Below are 18888 nucleotides of genomic sequence, written 5' to 3'. Positions count from 1 at the left end.
GCTGCTCGTACAGATAAGACGGACCATGAGAAGGGAGTACAGGAAATCTTGATCTAGTTGCATTCAGGTGGTGGGGAGGAATAGGGGGAAGGTGGGAGAGGGGAAGGGAGTCAGCAGGAGACTGGCTGTAGCGTGTGAGAGCGGGACAGAGCCAAACGTGCTGTTGGTGCTGGGGGAGAGGAGTGCGGAGAGGGGCCTTTGCTCTGCACCGGYTTCTAGGTCTGGTGTCTGTCGCGGTGGACTGGAGGGTCCGAGGCCGACTTGCCATGTCCTYGACTGCTTGGCTAGGGTGAGCCCCTCTCCCTTTTCCCCTCTGGAGAGTGCGGTGGTTCACAGCAACACTGATGCCTGCACTGCCTCTCCCAGATTCGTGTTCAGGGTTACTGTGGGATTTAAAGCGGCTTTACTCTCACACTGGCAGCGCAGCACTGGCAGCTGCTCTGGCTTCTCTCTGGCTTCCCTGCGAGCAAAAAAAGCTGCGTAGCAGCTGGGGCAGGGTGTGCACACGTGCTAGTGATGGTCTAAGGCACAGCAGCTCCTGGCGTACAGCCTAGTGTGGAGGAGCATCTCCCTGCGTGGACGGAGGCATCTCTCTGCTCCCTTGGGGCTGTGCGTGCCCCTGCTCATCTGGCCGCTGTTGTCTCATTTGCCTGCAGATAGAAGCAACCGCAGCTCTGCTGTTTAGGTGTAAGAGGTAGAAGAACACATTTGAGCTGGGGAAGCAGATCTGACTCCTTCAAATGGTCGCACTGCCACCCATCACCATGGGATACGTCCAGAACAGTGGATGCTGGGGGGAGGACCAGAGCACTGGGAGAGGAGGATATGGCAGCTTCTCCGTAGAAGCGTGCGCAGGGCAGGGCTGCATTGAAACGGCTGTCACAGAGGCCTCCTTCACCCTCCTGCCCTGTCCTCTATGGAGCAAGGGGACTGGAAGGGAGGATGACAGTGTTACAACCTTTCTTTCTCCCAGCATACGGCTAAGGGGAGCTGCTGCTGCTCGGAGAGCCTCACTCCTCCCACCCGCACACACACACTTCTGTTGCTTTTTCCCTTATATCTTTCCAAGGGCTGCAGTGCAGCAGGCCGTGATGGAGTGCTCAGGCCTCTGGGAGACCTTGTCCAGCACTGGGGCTGGTCTCCAGTTCCGGGCGGTGGCACTGGGAGAGGTGGGCCAGGCACGGGGAGCAGGGAGCGGGGGTAGCTGGCAGTGCTGGGGAGTTCAGCGCGTGAGCAGGGAGCGAACCCCTGGGCAGCAAAGGTGCTGGAGGTGCTCTGAGTAGCTGAAAAGCTTGCAGTGTAGCTGGTTTGGCATGTCTAAATCTATGTGGTATCTGCTGCTGCCTGGGAACATGATCCAGGTAGGGCCACAGCTCAGTTCTGATGTGGGCAGGTAAAGCCAGAGGTGTCTTCAGCTGTGGCTTGTTGGAGAACGTGAGTATGGATGTCCACTAATCCTCCCATGGAACCCTGAGCTTCCCCCCTTCACAGGCAGTGGTGGATCTTACCAGTTTGTTCAGTAGTCATTAATTGTGCCTCTTAATGGTGGTAGAATTGCTGTGTCCTGACAACACCCCAACAAAGAGCTAAAGTTGTTTTAGCCCGAAAAATATCAGAAGCCCAATTCTCTTTTGCAAGTGGAAAGCGACCTGGAACAAGGCTGGTGGGATTGTTCCGCAGCAGGAGTCTCGGCCTCTGAACAGTCCTCTGCCAAACAACTTAAGACTGTACAAGTCCTATGCGCTTGCATTGCTGATTTGTTGAGGATTATCCTTTAATCCATATTAAAATCTCCCCAGCAAAAGATGAAGGTCTGTTTGTTCTCAGGTGTCTTATCCCCATTTTATCAACTATTGCTTTTTACAGTTGTCTTCTCTGCTAGATGCTTTCCTATACTGTTAGTCTTAGATTCGTGAAAGCATATATGAACCCCACTTCTGAGAGCGGTAAAAGTTGCAGGAACATTTCAGGACTAAATCTATATGTAGGAGAATTTTCACATTTTATTTATATTTCATCACTGAACAGAGTATATAAATGTTTGTTTATCACATATTAATTTGGCCTCCGTTGATCGATCTGCTAGCAGAGATGGCAAGATGAGAAACCTGATAGTGGCACTTCAAAAGTGTGGCTCTGTTTTTCAGTTCAATCTTAAATATCACATTCAAAGCAGCTAAACAGTAATGATTCCACCTGTAACACTCTTTATAAACCAGACATAAGTAGTTTTGAGGCATTTGAAGGAAATGAATGTCTTGGCAATAGCTTCTTTGTAATATGGAAACTGCAATGTGGAAACTGCAGCATTCTGAGGAAAGAAAATGTCCTTCCTGAGGCAATGTATATAAAATACCGTTTTAATAATAATCCTGAGCCAGGCTGGCATATTGTACAGTAAATGCCTTTCTCTGTAATATTTGGGCTTCAAATGATTGAAAAAAGGGCCAACATATCACCAGAAGTAATGAAGTCATTGGAAAAAATACTTGTTTTCTGGATTTTTCCTATCACAATAATCTAGCAGGTCAGATTCCACTTTCCATTCCCCTACTGTAAATCTGATGCAAGAGCAACTCCACTGACCTCTGTCTGGATTTATCAGAGGGGAACGGACAGCAGAATGAGGCCCGGCATCTACGTAAGCATTGCCAATTTTAAATGACAACTAAGGGTTCATGGTAGCAGTGTGGTTTTGAAAAAGTGGCTGCAGAAATAATCCAACAGTCCCCAGGACACAAACAAAGACGAATATCCAGAGAAACAGCCTGTCCACTACCATGGCAACATACTTCCAATCTTCAATGACCTGGAAGAAAAAGCCAATTAAAGATATTAGCAATTTGTCATATTCACCCCCCCTTGGTTTTGCTGACACTGAGTCTTTCTATATGAAAATAAAAGGAAGCAAATCTCAAGGATCAGGGAACAAACTGACTTTAGAGTTCAGGGAGGAGTTTTTCTCCTACAACCATTTTGGGCAGTGAATTAATCTCCATGGACAAAGATGGACGATATTTAGTGCTGTTAAACTAGTTAGCTTCAGAGTTCTTTTCTTATCAGCAATCTTCTTAATCAAGAGTTTTAATACATATTAATACTCTTGCTTTTATTAATATCCCTTTTTGTCTTGCATATGTTGTCTGTGAAAGTCATAAGGCCAGCCTTAGATTTTGTTCTCAAACTGAAGTGACTATAAGCCTRTTACTATGAAGGGGTATATTTTAATCTGTTCATCTGTTCATTTGCATCTCAGGTTGTTTTTTCCTCTCTCACTGATTCTAGTTACACATGGGACATATTCACCTCAATGACTTTACAATGCTTCTCATTTATCTCATGTCTCATATCAGACAATTGCATATTTTTTATTCACTGCACACTTGTAATTCCCACTGCTGTTAATGAGAATTGTGCCCTTCTGAAATGAGACTATAGTAGATGTACATGAACAGTTGTTATCAGACCATGATAATGAAGGAAAAGCAGAGATTAAAATTGTGCATCTAGAAAACAGTAATATCTAATATCAGAGGGCCTTGTGTAAAAAGCATTCAGTTCGTGTTTAATGTATAAAATTCCCTTGAAAATTGCTCTTAATCTCAAATGGATGCTTCATAGATTCTTTAATATGCAACACATTCTTGCAAGAGTTTCTGTGCTCTTGGAAAACTTCTTTTCTCCACTACAAATCTGCTTCTGTTCAGTCAGTTTCAACGTGCGCAAGCTCACGTCTAATGTTAATAGCTGATCTTCTTTATTTATATTGTCAGTAATTTCAGTTAATAGAAAACATGAACGACTCGGTAGCATGCTCCTCAAGGGAGTCCTGCCAGATCTGAAAGCAGACTTTCAGAGTTACTCGATCTGCTTGGCCGAAGGAGGGAGAGCACAGCAGGAGCAGAGACCCTGGAATCTGACTGGGATCTGGGACTGAGCAGGGTCGCAGAGAGGATGTATGCAGATGTAAGGATGATTTTTCGTGACCACGGATGCTTGTCTAAACAAAACTCTGAACTGTCTGAGTTTTTCCAAGCATTGTTCCCTGGGTGTTGATATCAGCTTTAGTGTGCTAGCTAGTAGCACATGACTAGGGCATGTGAACAGAACAGCAACAGCACTGCTTTAATATGTCCTGGATCCAGGACTTTTCATGTCCAACAGAGAGTCCGATTTAGTTCAAATGGAAGAAGTCTCAGCTCTRCTGGCATTAGCAGTTTGATGCTACCCATTGTTTGTCAGGGCAGATTATGATAAGCAGCATCTGTTTCTCAATTAAAGACAGGGATCTTAGTCCAGGAAGAGTGCTTGCAGAGGACTTCTTACCCATTTCACTAAATCCTCCTTCTGCGCCTGATTAGGTAAATGAATGCTTGAGCTGCATGTAGACCATTTCTTGGTAACACGGCCTGAGCATGGGTTGTGTTACAGTCTCGTTGAAGACAATGGGGAAAATACTCTTAATAACATTTTCTTTGACTTGGAACTGAATATGAATTTCTTTCCCTACCAAACACTACTTAAATGTAGCAACATGTCTTTTTCAAGGGTATTTCACCACTTGCTGGACAACAGACAGTCTCTCTTTGTAGAAACAGTCATGTTACTTTTCAGGATAGTATTGGCTTTACCAAACTGTTATTCATTAAGTTCTTTTAATGACAAAAATTATGTCCTCTTACAAATTATATCTAGAATCTCTCTAAAAACTCTAAGATGGCTAGGGAGTTCAAATCTCCTTTCTGAAACAGAGCACAGGGAAAGACAGGGGATGATGTTTGGGAAGACTAGGATGATTTCTCCTTTTTACTTACACTYTGGTCATTGTCATCACTTCTCATGTGTTCTGCTATAAAACTGACTCCATCAATTGCTTCTTGGACTTCAGGAGAAAATTTCGTGGTTGATCTTAACCTAAAATCTTGATGGCTACTGACATTGTCAAGGGTCTCTGTGATTTTCATATCATATTTTTTGGCAGAGGCTGTATTCATAAAATAGGTGGAGTTCTTGTACAGCTCAGCTGGGTCCATACAAAGATTCCCGGATCTTGTCTTTTTGCGGTTGCACAGCCTTTGCTGTGGAGAATTATTTTCTGGGCGCTTCATGAACAGATAGGCTGGGAGTCTCTCAAGGAAAACGAGCTTTACCCAAGGGGGCATAGTGTGAGTACTTGGGGATCTGTGGTGGACATTGAGTACACAGACACTGGTAACTATTGAAAATGTCACTAATACCATTGTAAACATGAGGTACTTCCCAATCAGTGGAACATCTAGAGATGTTGGAGGGACGATTTTGGAGATCAGCAGCAAGAACACTGTCAAGGCAAGCAACACAGATATGCATAAAGTCATCTTTTCGCCACAGTCTGAAGGCAAGTAGAACACCAGGATGGCTAAGGATGTTATTAGCACACAGGGAATGATAAGATTGATGGTATAAAAAAGAGGTTTCCTTTTAATAATGAAGTCATATGTCACATCGACATAATTGGGGTCCAGAGGGTTTACAGTCCTCCTTCCTGGGAGTGCTACAATATCCCATTCTCCACTCGGTGTAAAGTCGTCCATGCTTGCCATGGAAGTTTTAAGTACCATATCAATTTCTGTATGATCATATGTCCAAGACCGGAACTTTAGTGTGCAGTTTTGCTGATCAAATGGAAAATGCTTAACCTCAATCTTGCAGGCGCTTTTGTAAATGGCTGGAGGCAACCAGCGAATGCTTCCATTATTCTGTACAATCGCATTTGTGTATAGGGAAACTTCATATGTGCCATCCGCGCTAATGAAATGAGAGAGAAGAAAAAGGAGGAAAGACCAGCAAACATTAAGGGGAAAAACATGGTTCAAAACAGAAAAGCTCTGGTATTCTTGGTCCTCTGGGCCTCAGCTGTTGCTAGAATTAAACCTTAGTAAGATTTCAGTTTTGAAATATATTTTTTAGGCAGCTATAACATGATAGGGAGAATGGTGTATGCATTTCTCCCAGTCAGAGAATTAACATTTTGTCCAGTGCTTGCATAAAATCATTATTATATAAAATGATTATTAAATAATAAGCATGCATGTTGGTTTGATCCAAAGAACCCAAAGTATTATATAAATACTTCTTAAAGTAAGTAACATCTCTGGAGGCTAAGTAGAAATGAGATCATCCAGCACTGAGATGCAGGGACCTTTGGTCTGGAGCACAGCCACTGCTAACGGCATACAGCAACACTCCTAAATGACTTGCAGGAGGAAATAAGGATGAGCAGTGTTAGTTAGAAATGCAGGGAGAATGGAGGCAGAGGAAATGTAATTATACAAATTATAATTTATTGCATCACTCCAGTTAACGTTTGCTTGTTACAAAGCCAGAACAGACAAGCCGCAGGGTTCTTAGTGCCCACAAACAGTCTTGGCTTTGTATCTCCTCCAAATGCTAAACTTTCACCAGGAGAGTCTCCTATGCTAGGGTGGGTCATTTAATTCAGGGAGAAGATCTTTATCAATCTGTAGTCAATACTTGTCCAGTGCTTCTGGACAAACAATGTTTTAATAGTAAGTCCCTTGCCACTTTGTTAGACTGCAAAAGTGAGTCTGGACTAGTTACATCCCATACGCTTTCTTTTTGATGAACAGATACTTACGTAAAGAAATGCGYGTAAAATGAAGACAGTACATTATCTGCAGAAATAGCAGACCAAACTCACCGTAAGTGTAAACAAATAAAGTTCAGCTGACTCTGATTAAGTAGCACCCCTTTAGTCCAGTGGGAAATTTGCACCTTAACAGTTAATCATGAGTCTAATGAAGTGCATATTTGTTGATAAGGCACCTTGAAAAATAGAGCTTTTTCAGTGCTAAGGTTGATTCTCGGAAGCAGGATGTGCCACAGGGCCGGGCTGCTTGGCTGTCTCGGTGCCCTCCGCGGCCGCGTGTGCTGTCGGCAGCTGTGCGTGGGAACGCACCGCGTGTTCGCCTTGGTGTGGCTTGAACTCTGCCTGGGAAACAGCGCTTCAGCGGGAGAAACTCACCGGGTGGGTGTTTCCATGGGGTGTCCTTCAGCTAAAATTTTAACTTGCAGCTTTGTGCTAATGTAAAAATCCAATATAGTGAGGCTAAAAGCTTCTTTCTCTATTTTCAAGAAGCCTTTTTAAACTGTTCCTTCCCCTTCTTGTAATCCATTAAATGGTACCATTTGGGCAGTAAGCGAGAAAGAAGCCAGGGAGGGGCACAATTTAGCAGAACAAGATTTGACAAGGGAGAGTACATCCTAATCCACTGGCTGAATTATTTTGTGACTAATACAATAGCTTTTAGTATTTAAGTATTTCTTAAATCTGATTACTAGTAGGAGGATTCATACTAGAATCCTACTAGATTAACTGAGTTATATATAAACTTCCCAGGTTTCCCATCTGTACGTGTTCGTAAACCATCATGTGTTCAAGAATTCATTGGTTTTTAAAATGTCATGAAAGCAGTATATTTTAAGCTTTGTTTATTGTTTTCTTTTCCCAAAGATTTGGTGTCATCTCCTTTAAGGCTTTGCTAAAGACTTAATAACAAACTAAAAAATACTGGCACCAAGCTGTTTGTTTGAAAGAAGCACTGAGCTACAGTCTAGCTCCGAGCCTTTCTTTCTCTCTGTACTCTAAAGCACCAAGGTCGGATGCTGACAGATTTATTATGCATTCTTATAATTGATTTTGAATGCTTTATGAAAGTAGAATGTAATCTGTTTTTGAAAATGAATATTAACTCATGGAGTTCTGGTACCTGTGAACTTTGTAGCAGGTTGATGCTTTGGAGTCTGTGGTGGAAGGGGGGAACAAGGAATAAGAGAAAAGAGCGTAGCTCGGAACCTAACACATCTGATAAAGGATGGGATTCGTCTAACTTTTACTGTGGTCGGATGTTTTTGCATACTCTCACAAAGGATCTGGTTGTGCCTGACAAGAAAGCAAACTAAGTCCCAAGATGTTCTTTGGTCTTTAGGGCTATTTACAGTCCCTTTTTGAACAAAGGTAAGGGCCATACAGGTGCCTCAGTGCTTCTCTACCAACGTGCTTCTTATCCACCCACACTGATGCTTCCCAGGCCTCTGCAGACAAGAAAGCTGGCACGGTCCCATGCCTTGCTGGGTGGAGCTGCAGGTTCCTGCCCTGTAACCCCGCCAGCTCCTCCGTACTCCCCTGAGCTGTAGCACTGGCCGCTATTGCCTCCCTGCCTGGTTTACCTCCTTCTTACACTGGCAGTGCTGGGGCAGGGACTAAGCATACGTGCTTTAGGTGGCCCTGGCTGGCTGTCCAGAGCTACCTGGCTTTCCCTGTCTTTTGCTCTTTAACCCTGTGGATGCTCCGTAGCTGGCGATGTGGCCGCTGGGCACCAGTGCAGTTTAGCTGCACAGCTCGCCTTGCTGTGCCGGAGCTGCAAGCCCAGAGGGGCCCTGCTGTGGGGGCTGATCACACTGATCCGCCTGGCTGCGTCACGGAAGCCAGTAAATGCCAAGTATTTTGGCTGTGTGTTTTGGGCTTCCAGTCCCAGGCTGCCTGCGCGCTGCAGTGTGATCTTAACCATCATAGCTGCTTCCAGGTTTGGTCCAAAATTTTGGAACCTGCAATCTGGGGCGAATTGTTTAGTACCTCAGTGTATTTTATAGAGCTACTCAGTGATCTCTGGGGAAGATTTTCTAGTAGACTTAACAGCCTTTTTCTTTCCTGCCTAAAACTGAAATTTTTCCACATTTCAACTCAAACGAAATATTTGAGACTCACCCCAGATTTTTAAAAGGATGGGACAGATATCAGGAATGTGGTGTTTTCTGCTGTTACGAGAATTCAAGTATATTCCTATTGCTCTAGACTAAATTTCCGTTTGGATTCCTGATGTCTTCTCTTCTTGCAAGCATGGCCAGTGTGCGGCTGTGCTTGTACTTGCAGTTCATGCTCTCCGTATAGCCTAGCTCCCTGCAGACTTCTGTCTCAGCAGCAAGCCTTCGCGCAGATCCTCTGCTGTCTAACAGCTCACTGCAGACATGCTCCGACTCTGCCAGACTCTCTCTAACTAGAGCCCTGATTTTAGAGAAATTATCTTTGAGGCCAGTACCTCTCAGTCAGATATATCTGATAGTGGCAAAAAGTTTCAAAATTCAGTTTCAGAAGTTTCTCAGACCTACCTGATTGGTTCTGACGCAGGACTGCTTGTTTCTTGTTACATGGTTACAGTTTTTGTTCACTGTCTGTATGAACTACAGAAGTTTTACTTACTTATTGTAAAGTACAATGTCTGGCAGCCAGATGTGTTTTGCAGGTATTCTCAGCTTATTTATCCCTTCATAGTCAGAGGGCTTCCAAGCCAAACGGTAATCAATCCACTCCTAAGAGAAAAATTGTACAGTAGTGATGGAAATATCCTGACCAGCACAAAAAAAAATCACTGTAGCAGAGTGAAAGCAGTGGTGTTTGCGGTTTGCAAGAGCATGCCTTTGTGGGCTTGGTTACCTGGTTCAGCCAAACATTTGTAGTCATGATCTGCTCCCGTTCATTCTGCAGGAGAAAAAGAAAGAGAAAAATTGTTCTCTAAAATGTTTTCTTTTATTGCAATAGTAAATTTATGCAGTTGGCTTTCAAGGATATTTCCAGCTGCACAAAATGATTTTGTTTAGTCTATTACAAGACAGCCGTTTCTCTGTTTGCTGGTAAGATGCCCAGTTTTGTGCACATACTGATAATAAAAAGTACCCTGCGAGTACCTATTTCCAAGTGGCCATTAACAAGGATGGCCATGACTGGAGTGATTGTGGCTACTTGGGAACCAATTTTCCCACCCTGAGCTGATTTTTTTTGTGGGTTGGCTTTGTATGGCTGGGGCTTTACTAAGGGCTGAGATAGGAGGTCAAAGAGTCAGGAGGATTTCTGCAGGAAAGCAAGTTAATTCTCTGATGCTGAAGATGCTTGATAGTGTCTGTAAGATGTCTATATGCTGCTTTTTCTCTGAAGCGTGAGGATACAGCGGGATAGGGACTGAGCTGTGCCATTCTTGATCCCTGCCCATGTGGCTACTCCGATGAGGCTGTTGATCCTTGGGGCCTGCAGGGACAAGACATCCTATTTTTTCTGCCTTGAATTGGCAGTCTGGGAGGACCCGTGTCAGTGCCTGCAGTGCACGGGGTGAGGAGGTCTCTCTCCAGGTTCACTTCTTCAGGAGGGGGGGAGCACTTGGCCTAGAGTCGTCCGGCGTACGGGGCAGTACCTGCTTTCTGCCTCAGCCTGCGCTTGTGTACAAAAGCACGTCTGTTCGTACAGCTTCCCTTAGCTTCCGGTAGTGTCTTTCACTTTTCCTCTTGAGTTTCAGAATAAAAATTATATAGTGCTCTTAAACTTTGCAGCACTTTAGTCACTGGCCCATAGAAAAATGCTCTCAGGGAGCCTGCCCTCCATATCCTTTTCATCCAGGGAGAGCAGTAGAGTTAAAAGCCCAGATTCAGAAAATTATTCCTGCTTATGTCGTGGATCTTGTTCCCACTGCAATTAATGCTAAAATCTCTCTTGGCATCAAGGTGCAGATTTTTGCCTTGGAAGAACTGTTTAACACATGTTAACTTCATGAGTGAAAATGTTCTTTGGACCCACTGAAGTCAGTGTTATTGAGTATGAGGAGCTGCTCTCATGGGGATTGATTTAACCATGTTGAGCTGTTCCAGCCAGAACTAGCTTTTCTTTCCTTTACGGCTTTTCACTGTGCTTTGTTGACGTGCCCGCAGAATTTGAGCAGGACTTCTTAGCTTGTTTGCAGACCGCTCAACCACATTTCCTCAATGCAAAGAGCGGAAGGTAGTTTAGCATCGCATGCACAGTCCAGGATGGATGCTGATCGGGTGTAACTTACTGTAGTTGTACGGGAATCTGTAGAATGAGTTTGGTTTGTTATCAGTGGAATTTTATTGGATGAAGATCTGCCACTACCCTTAATTGCTTAGGCATAAATACATCTCCCTGTTGTAGCCTCATCTGATTTAAAGTAAAACCAAAAAATCACATATATGGGCCCTGCCTACTAAATGTTGTTATGTAAGCTAGAAAATAATAGGGACATAGTAATACCAGTGTGACTTGTGCTTAGACTTCTGTGCAGATGGTAATGAATTAGAAGGAACAGCCTAATTTGAGCTTACCACACTGATGAGCTGTGCCAGGGAAACCTGCAGTTCTATAGATACCAACTGGGACGAGTTGACAGCTGGACGAATTAACTTATTGTACCTGTCAGGACTCAGTAGGTGGTTCATTAGCTTTTCTTCAGCATCTGCTGCGGTGCTTCCTGTAAAACATCACATAACAGAACTGCAGAAGAGAGACCAAGTGACATGATGAGGGAGCACAGGATTCCTGTGCATCGGATCATCTTCATGAAATAATTAGGGCTTTTGGTTTTCTAAAGTCTGTAGGTTTGTGTGAACAGAAAGGTAAGCCCCTTGGCACCGATACCTGTTCTGCTGAAGTTGACTGTCTCTCACAGAGCATAAATCAAGGCAGATAAAACAGAGCCCTTTGGGTTTTTTTCCYACAGTAAAATGTGAAACTCAAATTGATAGACACTTCTTGCAGTATGTTCAGAAATAGAAACGGGAAGCAAACCACCCTTTTAATAACAGGAGAAAATTTCAAAGATCCAAAGGCAAGGGAGGCTGGCTGCGATTTCCCTCTTCGTTGTCATAGGGGACAAAGGAGGAGTTGCAGGCACATGTACAAAATTGGAAGACTCTGATCTGTGTAGCGAAAAGCCAGGGTAGGAGCTGCAGGGTTTTATAATGATTGAGAGCTCTTTGGTAGCCGGTGATATTTCTGTTTCACAATCATGTTATTTGAAAACCTGGGGCACTAATGTAAAAGGCAGCCTTCTGATATGTGGAAGCAAAACTTGAGTTATGGACTAGCACAAATATTATGAATCTTAGATGGCCAGAGCTGGATTTCAGTGACTGCAGAATATAGTATCTGCAGGGTCTCAGATCGTCAAACAACCCTGAGCGTTCTCCATGGAGCAGAGTAGCTTATGGCACAACTCCAGAGGTAACTGCATCTGTCCTCATGCTCTTGCTTGTGCTTTTCAAAGCCATTTTACTGGAATTTTCAAACTGGTATTGATCATGTTACAGAATATAAAAAGGTAAATTCTTCTCAGCTGTCTTAATAATTTCAAGGAGAGAAACAGAATTTGTCTACCAATGCTCAATAACAGCGATGGCTAAAGTCCTGGTAACATCCTGCGAACAATATTGACCCTTTGCAAGAGACAGATCCTGCTGTGTACAGAGTAATTCTGTGTTGTGTGATACCGCTGACAGTGATGGACACAGGTGTCAGTGACAACAGATTCTGGTCCAGTTGTTAGAAAAAACATTCTTCAAATATGTCCATCCCATATAAAAGAGCACCTAACTCTACCCTAGAAACTGCAGAGAAGAGGAGAGGGTCCCTACAGCGCACGTGCTTCATTACACCCTAAAGCAGTTGCACACAATAAAAACCACTGGCCCTGCACGTATTTTAGATTTGTGATACATGAACTTGGTGTGTTTCTTACGTTGCAGCGTGAGATACAGAGAAGGGCAGACAGCAGCAGACCGGGATCAYGTAGGCAGCCAAAGTCTGTGCGCTTCTCTGGAGGGTGTCTAGTTTCCACGTGAACTGGGCAGTGAGTTGCTAGGGGGAACAAGTCTCTCTTGAGACCTGGTACTTCCGAATTCCACTCATATTAAAAAAATATTATAAGAACTTCTTGTTTCTGAGGCAATAAGGAAGAGGAGAGGCCTAAAGGAAAAATGAGCTAAGAGACTTTCATATCTAAGAACAGATTTTACTCAAGTTCTGGGAAAGGTTGCGATAAGCACCAGACTTGCTTTAATTCTTTTAAGACCAGTGTGCAATATGGCCTGGGTAGCACAAGTCTTGSCACACGCAACTGTAACATTGTATCTCAGAACCAACTTCTCAAGTACATCCCAAGCCTTTTGGAAAAGCAAGTTTGGACAAATACATCTGCATTTGTTGGGTTGGGTTGGGTTTGATTCACACTTGCCTTGTACCTCCCTGCCAGTCGTTGTAAAAGGCTTAGTACCATGTGGTATTTTAATACTACATTCATTCTCAACCTAAGCCTGCCTAATCAAAGGCTTATCAAGCTAGAGCTGTGCTGATCCTTGCTAAGCTCCAGGCTTTGTTTTGTCTTGGGTATTGCAATTAAGATAAATTTGATGCTGTGAAGAAAATGGGGCTGCACACTAGGAATGAATTGTTCTGTGTTTATAAGGAAGGGTGAAAAGCCATGTGGTGGCTAAGGACAGAATCTCTGTTAAAGTTATTTTATTGATTTCTTTTGAACAAACATTCCCTCTGTTGCATATGTAAGTGACAGAAGCAGACTGCTGTAATTCAGAGCCAAATATAAATAAATTGTCTTTTGACTTGTTTCACACAGTGGTGTTTGAATGCTGCTAACAGAGTGAATTCTCGTTTGAATTGTTAAATAAATACACTTTCAATGTGTTCCCATCTCTTTCTGTAAATACTCTAGCATATGGAGCATTTGCCCAAACAGCCAGTAAGGAGCGAAAACTGCAGAATATTTGCRGAAAGCTAATTCTGAATTTGTAATAATCATTATTCATTCTCTGAAGCCTGGTTTTAATGGTCACGGTCGTCTGGTCTGTAAATCAGAACAGACTGTGGGGTTTGCGTGTCTGACGAGCAGCTCAGATTTCACAGTACTGACCTCTGTCAATAAACTTTATGCAGATGAATGACCGGCCAGGACTTAATTATAAAATGATTTGGCAAATAATGAATTCCTTTAAGAAATATTTTGCTGTTATTAGGTAAGGGGTTCCTGGAATGAATTATTCTTTGTAAGGTTGCCACCCTAGCCCAAACTTTAAATAACTTTTAATCATCTGAAATCAAGATCTAAGGCTCCTCTCATCTCCCTCGGGTGCCTGTTTCCAACACCGCTAGATGTCAGCAGTGCACTGCCCGAAAGGCTGCCGGGCCCGAGCTGTCCGTAAATAACGTGTAAAAATGAGTGCTTCTTGAAGCATGTTTATAATCTACCTTCCATTACCAATCTACATATTAACCAGATGGCACCTAATGAAAACAAAATTACCAGGCATTCAAGTTCGTCTTTATATGCGTTTCAAAATGTTAGTGTCAGTGTGTTTGAAAACACCTCTTTTTCCCCTGGGAGTTGGAAGAAATGGAAGCACACTTCTTTCCCTGGCAAAATTGTTTTTTTTCCAAATAGCAGTATTCGCCAGAAATGTTCCAGAGGGTAGACAAGTGCTTTTAGACAAATGATTTTATCAAGAATGATGAAGCAGTTCTAAATTGGGGGTGGGGTATTTTTGTATACTGGAAACAGTAATAGGAAAAACACACTGGGGTGGATCCTGAGCTAGGTAAATTGTCTTAGCTTCACTGAACACGCTACACATCTGCTCCATAACAAGGAGAGCAAATTGCCGCATAACTTGCAGTACACGTTTCTGCAGTAAGTTTGTTTTCTCTGCTGGGGCATAACCATTAAAAAAAACCCAAAAAACTTCAGGATTCTTCCTGTTTCATGCTAGAGGAAGCAAAAACACAGACTTGATTCAGTCACCTTTGCAAAATTTCCCTTTTACATGATATAATTTAAAATATAAAATGACATAACTACTCACCCTGTGTTATGTTGGTTATTTTCAGAGTGTGATGACAAATATGTTGGAGTGATTTCCACAGAACAGAATAAGGAGAAATATTGACAAATACAGGCAGGTGCACTGTCTAAATTGCAAAACTTAACATGAGGCATATTTCCCCCATTTCCCTGACTTCATTTATTTTAATAAATGTTGAGTCACATTTAGAAATAATACGTTATGCCATGTGTTGTCATTTTTGTTCTTTCCTCCCCCTCAAATGGCTTATGTGGACAATGGTGCCATACCAAGTTCCCRTGTGTAATCAGGATAAAGCAAATAGGGTGCAGCACTAAGACGATTCTGTTATCTTCTCTGAAATTACTTAGCGAAGTTAAGTCTCAGCATACTCTTGAGTAAAATGATTTATATAACCTCCTAGAACAATGCGCGCTGCTGTGGAATGCTTGTTGTTCTAATGGATGTAGTACCAAATTTACTATATTTTAAAGATTGTTTTAATTTCCACACTACAATTAATGTAAATAAAAAGGAAATACCAATGGGTTTAAAAATATGTAATCTGAAAATCTAAAGTAGGCCCTCGCTCTTCAGTTGTTATAAAGCAGCTGTTTTGCAAAGTTGCTTTTCAGTAATTGAAGAAGCAAAACAACTGTGGGATGAATAAATAAATATGAGGAAGATGTGATTCTGCCTCAGTTCACTTTCTGCCAGTTTCACTCTGTACACTTCAGTGGAGTCTCTCCCTGGGAAGAGACTCCCGTGGTAAATGCACTGTTTAATGCTGCTGTCAGGCTGTGCATGTTGGCTAAAATGTATATAAGAAATCCTGGTGAGCTAAAGAAAAAGTTCGGAATGTATGTTTGAAATTTTTTTTAGCATATATTTACATATTACAACTTAATCTAAATGTTGTTTACATACTACTAATTAGACAATTAGGAAGTATGAACTTTGCAAAATACACAGTTCCTAAAACTTGAGTCAATAACTGTAGAGGGGTGAGAGCCATCTCATTTATGGTTCATGCCACACTGTTCATTTTTATTTTTTTCACTCTCAACACAATCCTTGCTTTTCCCATCACAGATGAACCTGGGAGCATCTAAAGGAGCATTCTTTAGTGATCGTCCCTGTCATCTCCTACTGTTCGTCATTTTATGTCCAACTTACTGTCTGTCCCTATCCATCACAGTGGAATTGCTGATACCAAACAAGCCAGAAACAACAAAACAATCAATTTCATGCATCTTAAAGTCTGCAACCTACTGTGATGACAGTTACAAATGTTCTGAGAGCTTATATCACACTCCTATCTCCTAGCCCCGAAAGCTATCACTGTTCTGCAAACTGTATCTGAAAGAAAAGATCACTTACCGTTAAAATAAAAGGAGACCACTACAAAGAGAAAGAGGGTGTAGGTATTCCTCATGGCAGTAACAAGAAGAAGTGGATTACTGTTCTTCACTAAAGACAGCTGGCAATAGGCTCTGCTGTCAGGGTTGCACAAGGAAGAGATGTAAAAGCAAACCTGAACCTTGGAGGTATTAAATCCCTGGAAAGAGACAGACAGTAGGACCTGGCAGAAGCATTCAGCAAAGTGGAGTTTTCATGAGCATAGTGGTCCCTCCCCCTTTGCAGCTGTTTAAAGAGCTTTGTGGAGAGGAAAAGCACATAAGAAGAGGGAGCATAATGTGATAATGTTGAATAAGAGGAAATGAAAGAGCAAGCTAAGGAACATGATTTGCAAAACACAACTGCTTAATTCTTGCTTCTAGATAACATTTAGAAGGCTTTCTGGTTAGTAAGTGCAGTGGGTGGGGATAGGTGTGCGGAAAGAGCTGGAGATAAGTTTGTGCCATAAGCTCTGTTATGAATGTCATGTCAATGAATTATAGCCCTAGCAAAGGGTCATTTTCAATGTCAAGAGAAAAAGTTGATTACCTGCTTCCAACCCTTTTCCTCTCTAAGTCCCATGCTACATGTGGTCTGTTAAAACTAGAACTCCAAAAGCCTTTTGGGAGCAGGAGGAGAAGAATGGGGAGTTTGTTCTCATTAGCATTTGACAGAGATTTTAAAAGAAAGCTAAAGCAGCCTGGTGAGAAATAGCAACAATAGTCATAAAGACACTCCAGAGGAGCATTAGAGAAATTCTGTGGAAGTCATCATTTACAGCTGAAGGGTTCAGCAGAATATAGCATATCCTGCATTGGGATGTGCCATGGGGAGATCTGTGAAGAAGAAGGGGAGAAGAGCTTATGTGCCCTTTGCAAGCACTGTAAGACAGACTGAAATTCTTGGATAGAAAGCAGATGCTAATCTTCTAAATATTGTTCTATCTMCGTACTGAGATTCCTCTTTGCTTTAGTTGGCTGCAGGATGCAGTTCTGCCCTCGTCCCATCTCCCAGCAGTCTAACTCCATTGGCTGGGATGGAAATATTCCTGATTTACCAGAGTAATTTATGTGTCTACCAGACCCTTTGTCTTTACTTCTGCATCTAGCACAGTTACTTTCTGACTTGGATTATTTGGAGAAGGTCATCTGCTGTTGTTTTTAGGCAAGCTGTCAGTGTAATGTTGAGCAATTCATTACCTTCTGCCTAAACATTTTACCAGCCGTCTTTTTCCACTAAGTAGCCCTGTTTGTTGTAGCTTTACTGGCTTTAAAGGAGCTGCCATTAGAGACAGCCCACCAAGAAAAGAAACTCTACTCCAGTTCTAGATAGTTATAATCTCCCCTTACTCCTTTAAACAGTCTCTTGAGTGTTTTGGGCTCATTTGTGTAGGGGAGGAGAATGGATTCAGTGAGACAAATGGAAGAGCACTGACTGCATGGACTTATCCTTGGATAAAACAAACTGCTATGAGTCAGCTTTGAAGTGGCTTGTGCTGTTGCTTTCCCTTATTCTGAAAACTCAAGATATGTCAATTATACCATATCCTTCACTGAGGCTTCTCAGTTGGTATTTTAAAAAGCTCACAGGCATCTATCATGAGAAGCATTTCTTGTACATTCTCACCTTTCTGCTACTTGCCTGCAATCTCAAGCAATTTCTGTTAATCTAACACTCTCGGTTATACTCTCTCAGGTTTTATAGTGTTTTTAACTATTTCAAAAGTGTAGGCCTTTTGATCTCTTCTAACTACTGAACTTTTATATACTTTGTTTATAGATGAGTTTTTAATTCCTTTTTATCGCATCTTAAGTGTTATGTAAACATCTCTGATGATAAAAAGTTTGGTGGACTATGTAAGAATTGGTGTTTGATGGTATCTGTATACTCGGAAAAATTTCACAGCACACAAATCCTGTTGCCTTGGTCTTTAACTGCACCAACACAAATGTGATGTTGTTGTTGCTTATCCTAATGATTGATCCATCTCATATCAGGGATCTCCTGTGCTAGGTTTTGCACATTATTTTAAATCTTTTTTGTGATTTCATCACTTTCTTTTTTTCCTCTTATTCACTATCCATTAGCTCTAAGTGATAAACATAGAAGTTAGAATTCTTACCTCAAAACGACATGGGAAGTACAGAGCAGGAGAATGGTTTCAGCAAGTCAAACAGAAGAACAGTCACTGTGTGGACATCTGCTCGGATGAAAAGAGCCAATAGAATCCTAGTGAATGTGAATGAACTAACTGCAATGAAAATATACCACTGTATTTCCCTGCTTTTTCCCCAGCTTTTAATTAACACCATGTAGAGACAGAATGGAGACATTTCCCTGAAAAAACCTACCTTCCTGTAATAGTCAAAACCCCTGGTAGGTGTGTCCCAAACCAAGTGTTTTTGTCGAGCCCTCCACCTCTTGCTCCTCACCATGGGGTGCTTGGCTTGTGCTTTGTCAGAGGCCTCTATGGTCAGAGACCTTCCTACACCGTTCAGCCTGCTGGGCAGTTTCAGCTTTTGTGATATACAGGGAATTGCTCTCAAGGAGCTGTGCCTTTCCCTTCAGTTACTAAGGGTGCGGTTGAGCAAAATACCAGTCTGCGGGGGGAGAAAGCCCACATCTGTTTCTCTGTTTGTACTCTCTGTTTTCTGACCTTTTTCTCCTCAAAGGCAAATTTTCCATCTGCCAACATAGCCTCTGTGCTTCAGCAGCAGTCATGGGAGTAACAGATGCATAGGCCCTGAAGTCATTGCACTTGTACTAAGTCCACAGCTTGATGTTTGAGAGCTGAATAAG

At 42.4% G+C, this 18888-nt stretch overlaps 1 protein-coding gene across 1 annotated transcript; it reads right to left on the bottom strand.

Moving 5' to 3' along the window:
* Positions 1 to 2586: 2586 nt before the first annotated feature.
* Positions 2587 to 16271, bottom strand: CHRNB4 (cholinergic receptor nicotinic beta 4 subunit). Its single transcript, XM_026068284.1, has 6 exons — positions 16072 to 16271; positions 11167 to 11312; positions 9494 to 9538; positions 9260 to 9369; positions 4815 to 5787; positions 2587 to 2809 (listed from the first exon to the last, which is right to left on the bottom strand). The coding sequence occupies exons 1-6, from the start codon at positions 16124 to 16126 to the stop codon at positions 2669 to 2671; spliced, it is 1470 nt and encodes a 489-aa protein (XP_025924069.1). The 5' UTR covers positions 16127 to 16271; the 3' UTR covers positions 2587 to 2668.
* Positions 16272 to 18888: the final 2617 nt, after the last annotated feature.

This window comes from Apteryx rowi, unplaced genomic scaffold (assembly GCF_003343035.1).
Source record: "Apteryx rowi isolate R43461 unplaced genomic scaffold, aptRow1 scaffold_27, whole genome shotgun sequence".
NCBI lineage: Eukaryota > Metazoa > Chordata > Aves > Apterygiformes > Apterygidae > Apteryx > Apteryx rowi.
The sequence above is the reverse complement of the archived record's forward strand: the minus strand, read 5'-3'. Positions and strand labels throughout refer to the sequence as shown.